This window comes from Dromaius novaehollandiae, chromosome 1 (genome assembly GCF_036370855.1).
Source record: "Dromaius novaehollandiae isolate bDroNov1 chromosome 1, bDroNov1.hap1, whole genome shotgun sequence".
NCBI lineage: Eukaryota > Metazoa > Chordata > Aves > Casuariiformes > Dromaiidae > Dromaius > Dromaius novaehollandiae.
The window spans coordinates 60328502-60338921 of NC_088098.1; the positions used below are offsets into that span (position 1 = coordinate 60328502).

General features: G+C 42.6%; 1 protein-coding gene across 2 annotated transcripts; it reads left to right on the plus strand.

Annotated features, from left to right (window-relative positions):
• Positions 1-73: 73 nt before the first annotated feature.
• On the plus strand, positions 74-5915 carry RAB19 (RAB19, member RAS oncogene family). 2 transcript variants are annotated; one of them, XM_026119731.2, is made up of 4 exons: positions 74-280; positions 566-778; positions 1650-1833; positions 4139-5915. In XM_026119731.2, the coding sequence occupies exons 2-4, from the start codon at positions 584-586 to the stop codon at positions 4402-4404; spliced, it is 645 nt and encodes a 214-aa protein (XP_025975516.1). In that variant the 5' UTR covers positions 74-280; positions 566-583; the 3' UTR covers positions 4405-5915. The 2 variants fall into 2 exon arrangements, with proteins under 2 accessions (XP_025975516.1, XP_025975515.1); XM_026119730.2 differs by having other exon boundaries at positions 74-266.
• The last annotated feature ends 4505 nt before the right edge of the window (positions 5916-10420 follow it).

Genomic DNA, 10420 nt, shown 5'->3' on the forward strand with positions numbered 1-10420 from the left:
CCCGCCGGTCACTCCCCCTCCCAAGGGCTCCCACCGGCTGCGAGGGCGGGGGGGCACCCGGTGCCGGAGCCGCCGCGGCGAGGCAGGACCACGAGGGGTTTCCCGGAGGCGGAGCCGAGGGGTCGCCCCGCCGCGGCGCCCTCTGCCCGGCTCGGCGGCGGGACAGCGGCGATCACCGCCCGCCAGGCCGGGACTACATTTCCCGCCGGCCCCCGAGAGCGGTCGGCGGCGGGCGGGGTACAAAGCGGCGCTACCTGGCGCCGCAGGTGAGTGCTGGCAGGTGAGCGGGAGTACTGGCGGCCGCCGCCGCTGCCGCCGCCCGCCTACCCTCCTGGGGCAGGTCTGAGGGAGGGAGCCCAGTGGGAGAGGCTCTTTCCCGGCTTCTCTGCCAGGGAGGGAAGTGTCTCCCCGGCTCCGACCCCCCAGCTGGGGCGTTGCGGGCAGCCCTGTGGCGCTCTCCCTCTCCCCGGTGCAGCGGAGCTGCCGTGGAGCTGGGCCAGGGGTCTCTGCAGGCCCCCCCCCGGCTGGGGTGGCAGCCCCTCATTGCTCTGCTCCCCTGCTGCAGGCTTGCCCGGGAGCCGCGATGCCTTTCTCCCATTCCAGTGCGGATGAGGCCTTTGACTACCTCTTCAAGATCATCTTGATTGGGGACTCCAATGTGGGGAAGACCTGTGTGGTGCATCGCTTCAAGACAGGGCAGTACAATGAGAAGCAGCAGAACACCATTGGGGTTGACTTCACCGTGCGTTCACTGGACATTGATGGCAAGAAAGTGAAGGTCAGTTGTGGGAACAGGCCCAAAACACTCAGTGGGAGCGGTGGGGTGGGGAAGGTGCTGCTGGGGCAGGACACCTGTTCCCATCTGTGCTTCACTGCCACAACACTGGCCTGCTCCCATCTGAAGGGAGTAGCACAGTGTCTCCTGCTCAGCTTGGGCAAAGGGAACAGACCAAATGTGCCTGCTCTTCTGCTCATGAGCTGCACTGAGGGGAAGCTTTCCCTCAGAAGGATGCCCTGGGGGAGGTTGTCACCCTAATTTGTGTGCATACTTGATCTCATGGCTGCTCTGGCCTGACCTGTTGGGAGAGTTTGCATCTTGCCTGTGTGGAGCTCTGTGAAAGCTGGCTTTGGCTGGGAAGGGAGGATGGGGATATCACTTCCCTCTTTGAGAGATGTGGGAGCTGAATCTGGGGAACTAAATAGGGCTTTCCATTCAAAGGATCAGCTCTGATGAGTGATTGACCTAAGGGAGGATGAAGACTTACAAGGTGGACATCAGAAGAAGTAGTTAGCTAGAACTTATCTCCTCTACCCTCTTTCACATTCTGTTAAAAGGCTGTGACACTTTATACCTCTTCCTTAGTATAACTATTGAAATTGGGTTTCTTGGCCTGTTTGCCAAATCTGGGTTTATTCCTGTGGCTTGCTCTCTTGTCTGTGTAGATTGCATAAAAGTGTATATAGGTATGTAAAGGTCTCTTCAGATCTGAACAAGATGAAGTCTCACTGAAGTATAGTGGAGTGAGCAGGGACAAGTCTATCTGTGCTGTAGATGAGGGCCAGTGGTTTCAGAAACCATAGTTCTTGATGGTAAGCATGTAGGAAGTAGTATTCACAAGTCTTCACAACTTCTATCCTTTCTCTTACAGATCCAAGTGTGGGATACAGCTGGTCAAGAACGCTTCCGGACAATAACCCAGTCTTATTACAGGAGTGCTCATGGGGCCATCCTTGCTTATGACCTTACTAGGAGGTCCACATTTGAATCCATTCCTCACTGGATTCATGAAATTGAAAAGTATGGTGCTGCAAACTTGGTCATGATGTTAATTGGTAGGAATCTAACTTTAAATATTCTGGTGTATGGCCTTTTCTAAATATATATAGATATAAAATTCCCCTCATTTCCATCCCACCCTACACACACACTACTTAATGCATCTACAAACTATGCGTTAAAGAACACAGTTTTAATTATAAGAGATCAGCTTATGTAGCAATTTGACCTAAACTTAGAAAGGGGGAAAGTCACAGCCTGATCTTGACAGGACCAAGCCAAAAAGGTGATTTAGGGGACATTTCTGTTGCAAACTGTAGGAACTTCTTCCTTTTAAGCTGGAATAACAACAAAATTGCTGCTAGTCTACAAAGCAGAGACAACCCTACTGATGTTATAGGGTCAGACTTGCTGAAAATCTATTCCTGATGTGCAGGAAGAGCGTAACAGCTTGATCATGCAAGGTGAAAAAGAGGCATGCACAGAGCAACACAACTCCTTCTCACCTTCCTTCTCTGTCCTTCTGATATGCATGTGTTTTGCTCTGTAATGGGATTCAGACTAGGTAAGACAGTAGGTAGAGATACAGCTTTTGCCAAGCACTAAGGTGTCTGCTTGCCTTCCTCCTGCTTTATCCAACACACACTCAAATTTTGCCTTTTGAGGAAAAGAATAGGTAGAAATTTCTGAGACTGGAGCTGGTAGGAAGCAGGGTGGTTCTTTTCCTTCATGTTTCAGATGGTTATTGCTCTTCCCTCCCCTAAGGAAGAGGTCAGAAATGAGAGAACTGACACAGTAAAGTGGCAGAGCCGTTATTTACCTTCCACTGCTTATGCCTGTTCCACTATGGCACTGTGCTGATAGCAACACATGCAGCAGCAGACCAAAGGGGCTCTTCAGGATCAGCAGTGTTGAGCCCCATAGCACAGCAGGCATGCAATCTAAGTTCCTGCTTGTGCCCCTAGCAAATTATCTACTTCTGCTGTGGTGAAATGGTTCTGTTCTCCCTCTGAAGAAACAAATAAATCCTTACCTGCACAGAACTGCAGTGTCTGGTATGAATAAGTCACTTAACTTTGGTAGGGGTTTTTCTAACTTCTGTGAATCTAAAAGAGTAAGGTCTATTTGTGCATGCAGTGGGGGCTTTTTGGTTTGGTTGGGGCTTTTCTTAAGAAAGAAGTTCTGTAATGGATAAAACCAAAGTTTTTGTCAAGGATCCATTGATCAGTGCTTTCTTCCAAAGCTGCTGTTGTTTAGGTTTTACTTCTAGCAGGAACTATTTATACATTTAATTACATGTAGTCATTTTAGCACATCTTTCTACTATGAAATGTTAAGAAATATAACTTTCCCATCTGGAACTGGAGGAGGAAGGTTTTTTTGTTGTTGTGGTGTGTGTGTGTGTGTGTGTGGGGGGGGGGTTGTGTGTGTGTTTGTTTTTTTTAAAGAAAACAAATAGTAGCCCTCAAGCAGGGATGGGGGGGGAGAGTGTTTGGGGGAAGGGAGGGTGAATGTTTTTCTCCTTGAACTGAAGGGAGTTGTTTGGGGAAGAGTTGGCTTAATCATGCTTCAGATTCAAGACCTGAATTTAATGAAAGGCTGTCTTGAGACTATGAATGTAGACTTGCAGAACTACCATCAGTTCTGGTACATATAGTGTTTCACAAGTGTTGGAACTACATAAAAAATATGCAAAGATGTTTCATCTGAGGTGTTCTGTGATTTCTGTCAGACTTTTGGCTAAATTGCTTTTGGTGAAAATTTAAAATATATATACAGAAGTGACTGACTTGTATAAATAAGTAACATTAAAATCTGATTGTTAACAGTTGTGCAGGTCCTTTTTTCTTTTCTTTTAAAAGAAGAGATCTGAATTAGTCTCACAACATCCCAGATCCTCTGCTGAGCATCCACTTTGAAATGTGGCAAAGGAGCTTGACAGTAGCACAACACACGTGACTTCCATTAAAGGTTGAATGAGGCAAACTTTTATGCAAAGTTCTCTTGGCTTACTCTATGCAACCACTACAGTTAATCTAACTTATATGCTTCCTAATGTTTAAAAAGGAGTAGGGACAAACAGTTACTTCTAAATAATCCTCTGGCATCGCTACCTATGGCAAATAATTAGATGACCACAGTGGGGTGTCTTTGTTTTTTTGTTTTGTTTTTAAACTCATTTGATCAGATTAGCTATGGTTTTGATGCCTGTTCTGTGTTCTTGGTTTTGGTATGGTCACATCTTGCTTTTCTAATAACGCTTATTCCCAACATAAACCGATTATGTGAAATAATAGGAATTATATATTTAAAGAAACAATTTGGGGAGACTAATTTATTACTTATCTGCCTTCTCTTAAGGGAACAAGTCAGATTCACTCGACAAGCGCCAAGTCCTGTTTGAAGATGCCTGCACACTGGCAGAGAAGTATGGGCTCTTAGCTGTATTGGAGACATCAGCAAAAGAAGCCCAAAACATAGAAGAGGTGTTTCTGTTGATGGCTAAGGAGCTAATGGCCCGAAATACCTTACAGCTTCAAGGAGAGAATCCTCCAAACAGCATCTATCTTGATTCCAGGCCAGTGATTGCCAGCTCAAGTGCAGAGAAGACCCAGTGCCTCTGTTGAAGAGAGGTTTCAGGAACAAGAATTTGGAAGTTGTCATTTTCCTGTGGCTATGTGATTTGGTTTTGTTCAGGTTATGGAAGCTTGCTCTGTGGCCTCAAGCTATCTTTCTGATGCCTCTACCTTGCAGTTTGACCTGTAAGTATCTCCAGAGATTGGTGTTGCTGCTGTTAGCACAGGTTGCTTTGAACATGGCAGCAGATACTTTAACATGGACTTCTGAGCTGAGAGGACTTGGGAAGCTGCCAGCCCTTGCCTTAACCAAAGAGGACTGTAAACATGACGGCCTTATAGTTATATCCTTGAATGCTTTTCTGGCTGTGCCAGAAGGTAAATTTTCACCAGAGCTCTGCATTGATTTGAGCTCTCTGAGATGCACAGTTTATTTTAGTGCAAGCTCTTTAGTCTTCGCCAGCTTTAAAGTGTCAGACTATGAATAGTACTAACTCACTGCTGCCTAACCTACCATTTTGGGGGAGGCCCTGATGTTGGACATGTAACCACCCATCCCAAGGAATTTAATACTAATGCTTGTAAGAGGGTACATGAATCCATCACCTTTGTGTGTATTCCCTCACCAGATAGCCTAGAGACATGCCAAGGGTTTTATAGCAGGCAGAATAATGATATGCTAGTGTACCAAAAATCCTCCTGCTGGGGTGAGGAGATTTGTCTGTCTCTTTTTTTTCTCTAATCATAAGAATTGTCTCTAGTAATTATCTTTCTCTTCCTATGTAGATGTACTAGGAGTAGTGAAACTTCCAAGTTCACAGTAATGGCCTAAATTAATGGTGAGGTGAAAGGTTTTTTTTTTTTTTTTAAACCAACCTTGCCTTCTGCTGCTAAGGCTTTTGATTAAAATAGTGCATCAAAAGCTGCTGTAGTTTGTGTGGTGGACCAATGGCAGCTTAAGAGTATGCCTCTAGATTTTTAAGGGGGCGTAAAGGGGGCTCAAACTCCTGTAAAACTTAGCCACGGTTAGGATGGTTTAGTAATGTAACCTCATTGTAGAGGAGTAAGGGAACAGTAAGGGAGAGCTTCCCTTAGAGAAGTACACACACTATTGCTTTGGAAACTTAACCCAACTGAATACCTTCGTATAAGGTTATAAGGTTTTGTGTTGCTCCTCTCAAACACAAGCTCTGCTGTAGATGAACTTACTACCCTTCTGTACAGGAACTGCAGAAGTGTTCTTTCATTTTTTCAGTAGATGGAAACAAGAAAGTAGAAAAATATTACATAGAGGAAGCTTTTTGACCATGTTCCCTGTGTACCAGAGTGTATCACTTATGCTCTTAAACTATGAACAGGAAATCATACTCTTTAATGATAAAATAGCTTGGTTACATGCAAAGAAGCCCTGGGAAGACTAGTAAACTGCCCATTTACCAGCTGGTAATTTAATTTACCTGTTTCATATCCCTCAAAAGTGGGGGAAAAACATTTAGCAAAACTGTTTGGGAAAACCATATCTGAGAAGCACAAAAAAATAAAATAGACTGAGTGATCATTGATTTATAGTCTTGCACATGATATTTCTAATATGTTATTAACACTTTCTCTGACCAGGTTCTTTGCTATTAGATGCCAAGTGCAGATGTTAATTCAGCTACTTGTAAACCAACGGAGAAATATTCAGTGCTAGTTTCTAAACTATTTGCTACAGCCTATTGTGGAGAAAGCTTTATCTTCTTCAGGTATCCTCTTTCTGACCTGTGGGCTATTTTAATCTTAATTTCATCTTGCTTTTGTATTACCCTAATAATTGAATGCAATTGACATATTTAAGCAACAGTACACACAGTAACTTTTCAAAGTAACAGAAAATAGTGGTTTGGAGGATGGACTGTTACTTGTTCAATCTCTCTTGTCACTAGGGAAACAATCAAATGTAGATTTAATATTCCTATGTGTTTAAACACAAACTACCCCCTCTGCTGTCATGTAAAAGTGCAGGGCTTTTTTTAAGTATCTACATTTACACTGCAGGCAAATCTTGTTCCATTTGAGAAATTTGCCAAAAATATTAATATTCCCAAAGATAATAGAAAGCATTATGAACATATTCTGTTACCTTCTTTCATTAACAAAAATTAGTGAAAGGATCTTACCGTCAGAGTATTAACCTTTCTATGGTTCATTTGGTTTACTACCTTAAAGGTTCCTGTTCCATGTTATTTTGCTTACCTTCAGCATGGCAGAGACTTCTGCAGGTTGACGTTCTGATAATTGTCCATCACAGACAGCTTACAAGAGCTCTTGCCATTCTTTTCCAGCACACGTGGAGCTATTGGCAGAGTGAGCTCTTCCTCTGCAGAAAGCTCTGCAACACTGGATCACAGAGAACAGGCTTGCAATTGTGCTTTGTTCAGCACCATTCCCTTTCCTTTTGACAGGTTTAACAGGCTCTTTACTATTTTTTCAAGAAAGTAGTTTTAAGTACCTACTCTGACATTTACTGTACAAAAGAGTAACTTTTGCCACTGTGCCTTTCTCCATTGCAGAGCAGATGGATGTACACTATGCCAATGCAAGTTAACTGTAAGACACATCAACTGCTATGGAACCTTATATAAATGTTTGCTTCCCCCAGCACCATGTACAAACCCTGTACACTTCATAGAGGCAGTAATGAGCTTGTAGGAAGAGCAATTTATCATAGCATTGTTCACAAATGCTGTTTCAAAATCTACTATGGTCTTGCAGTTTTAGGAGCTGCACTGCTAGAGTGAAGATAAGCTTATTAACTTTACATAGTTGGAAGAAGTATTTGAATCTCAACTGTCTCTTTAACTTGCTGTTCTGCATTGCTTGCACTGATATCACACCCACACCAGATGAGACTGAGGCAGCACCTAGCCATGTAACAGGGCAATGAAAAACTGGAACTGTTCCAAAGTGGAGCAGACTTTGACACCTCCCAGAAATTATGACTGCTTTGAAAGTCAACATAGGTAGTACCATGTGCCTTCTGCATCACTGGGTTGCACCTATGTGCTCAAGCTTTTCTTCACACATAGGAAACAGGCTCTTAATAACAGAAGTTGAGGATCTTTTTAATCATTCCAATTCATGTTTCAGTATAGTTGGAGACCAAGAAGGCAACTTTGAGACTGCACAGACAGATCAAAATATTCTTTTTCCCCTCTCAGGCTAAGCAGAAACTACCCCATACAATGCTAGAGGTGAACTCTATCCTCAAGCCTTCTTTCAGGACAAAGGAGATGTGCATCAGTGCTGTTTTGGACAGGGAACTGAAGCTGAATCTTCCTCCAGCTAGGCAAGTGCTCTGACCACAGTCATGTTTGGTGAAAGGGGCCCTGCCCTAGCAGTGGTGGTGTATGGAGGAGGGCTGCCACTAGGCACGAGGTTCAGGCTTTTATATATCCCAGTCCCCAGAAAAACACATTCAAATCCAGGTGGGGGCAGAGGGGAGGAGGTGCTTACTGCTCATCACTGTGTACTGACTCCTGGAGCCATTCTTAAGCACCCAGCTCTCTCTCTGAGGTGGGCTAGAACTACAGCAGGCAATGCTAGGCTGAGTCCTTTGGGAGCCATTTTAGAAAGAGGGCTTAGATAGCCAAAAAGCCCCTTGTTCTTAAGAGTACTTCAACTTTTAATAGGAACTTGCACACTTAATATTTCTACCTTGTTAGTTTGACATAGGTAGGACTTTTAAAGAGGACTTTTAGTGCTGTTGTTCTAAAAGCTGACCTTAACTAAGCTACCTGTACAGGCTCTGTTTAGGCTATCACGTCAAGCCATTATCAAGTGGGTGTTGACTCTGGCTTGACTGCAAATGATAAATAATGTACCTATGGCTAGCAAACAGCCACAGCAGCAAGTAGAGGGAGAAATCTAGCATATTTGCACCTCTTCTCACATGTCCTTAGCTACAGTGGCATTCATGAACATCACTGCTTATTACAGTTCATAATCACTGCCAACTCCATTTAGTTTTGCTTACCTGAAATGAGGCACATCACAACTATGTGCAGTTAAAAAAAAAAAACCTCTACTGCTAACACAGACGAAAACTAACTTCAAAGCTCCTTTGTTGCAACTTGATCCATACAGCACAGTCCTATATTGTTCCTTAACCTAATGACCTACTTGCAGATTCCTCCTTGTTTTAAATTACTGCAGAATTAAAAACTCCACCTATGCAAATTTTATTCCAGAAATGAGACACCTTCATTCTGAAGGTATGGCTTACAAACACATACTTACTTTGTACCTTCTGTGAAAAGGAAAGAGTTACTATTATAATTCATTAAATGAGCCAGACATCCCACCAGCAAGATTACAATACATACTGTATTACAATCAGGAAATAGCTATGCTGCTGGAAGTTGTACCGAAGTAGAGGCCCAAACTGAACTAAACCAGTAGTGCCTGTAAGAAGTGCTCTTTGGTTGAATGATCATGTTCAGGTCAACTAGAATGAGCAGCAGGTACTTATTGTGCACTTACCACAAGATACAGAATTTGAAATCAACTATTGCAAACCATAACCATATATTCTTATATCAGGATTAATGAAAAGGCACTTCAAATGACTGCGTGCATCTTTAGAAAAAAGATTTTTGTTTTGAAATCAGGATTTTGTTGGTGGAAGTTTGAGTCTTTACACCTTTATCTTGACACTACCATGAATACTCTCATTGGCCTCTTTAGTTTCTGTATCTTAGGTATTTAAAGAAAGTGTAGTACAGCCCTCGTTGTCACCCTCATTATTTTTATATTAAAAGTTTGTCTTAGTTCCACTGAATTTATTCATTTTCTTCCAGAGGAAAGAAAGCACACAGCCGCCTACTAATATACCTCACTCATTTCAAAGTCTACTTTTTCCAGTCATTCCAAGGTTTAACAAAAATCTTAGTCAACAGCAAGCTTATAAACAGGCCTACAGACAGCTAGTTTCAAAGAGAAAGGCTATAAAATGACACACAGCAGTACTGTTTGAGTATAGATGCAGTTCCTTAACTTACAGAACAAAAAAACACAGCATGCTTCAAAGCAGAAAGATTGACGGTAACTACTCACCATGATACATCTGACTACATCAGTCTGCTTGTAGGTGGACAGAACAACCTCCATAGCAAATCAGTTACTCAAGTATTCTCAACTTCCCCTCTAATGCATACAGAAACCCAGTTTAAAAGCAGCAGCATCTAGCATTGTGCCACCAAAAAAAAAGTACTACTTCTGATCTATTACAAAGGAAATTTGATCCACGATGTGTTATGGCTGGCAAGCCTATTACCTTTCTCCATCGTACAGGAGCACATCTTTGTTGAACTATACATGTATACATTTGAACACAGCTGTTCATTAAGAAGTTAGTTATATTCACTACATAGAAAAGACTAGTTCTACTTTGTAGCCTCCAGTTCTTGTTCCCTGCCTCTGTTTTAATGGCATTTGTGCAAATTAAGCGCAAATCCTTCTCTCCTGCTACTTGCTTCTGCAAAAACATAATCAAAACCCAAACAGACTGAAGCTGGTCTTGGACTGTTCAGTTTATTTGTTTGTAGTCATTTTCCTCAGCAGGTCTGAATATATTTCCAGTAATTTACTTCCATCTTTATGTATTCCCCCAGAAGAATGCTGCTTTCTAAACACAGATGGGCTCAAAGAAGTGTGTGGATTACCAGGCAGTAGCCTGTAGCAATGCTTGGACTTGCTGTCCAAACAGCATTTCAGCAGGAAACTATCATCCCATAACATCAACAGAATGTGTACTGCAATTTATTTTGTTCAGGACAAAATTAATATCATACTTCAGAACTTGTTTCCAAGAAAGCAAGCTACCTCTGTTCCCACTAATAACTCATATGCCTTCAGTAGTCTGACAGTCTCGGTTGTCCGTTCAGAATGTGTTATTTTAGAGGCTGTTTGTTGGAAAGAGGTTATAACCCAGTTAAAATTTCACACTAGTGTGACATGATTATGCACAAATCAAGAATAAGAGATAAACACCTTTATATTATGGAAATGCAAAAACCAAGCTGAAACG

Excerpts from the sequence above, each read along its gene's own strand:
- RAB19 (XM_026119731.2), top strand. The coding sequence starts at position 584 with ATGCCTTTCTCCCATTCCAGTGCGGATGAGGCCTTTGACTACCTCTTC. Across the intron at positions 779-1,649 it reads TTGATGGCAAGAAAGTGAAG|ATCCAAGTGTGGGATACAGC; the intron begins GTCAGTTGTGGG and ends TTTCTCTTACAG. Across the intron at positions 1,834-4,138 it reads CTTGGTCATGATGTTAATTG|GGAACAAGTCAGATTCACTC; the intron begins GTAGGAATCTAA and ends CCTTCTCTTAAG.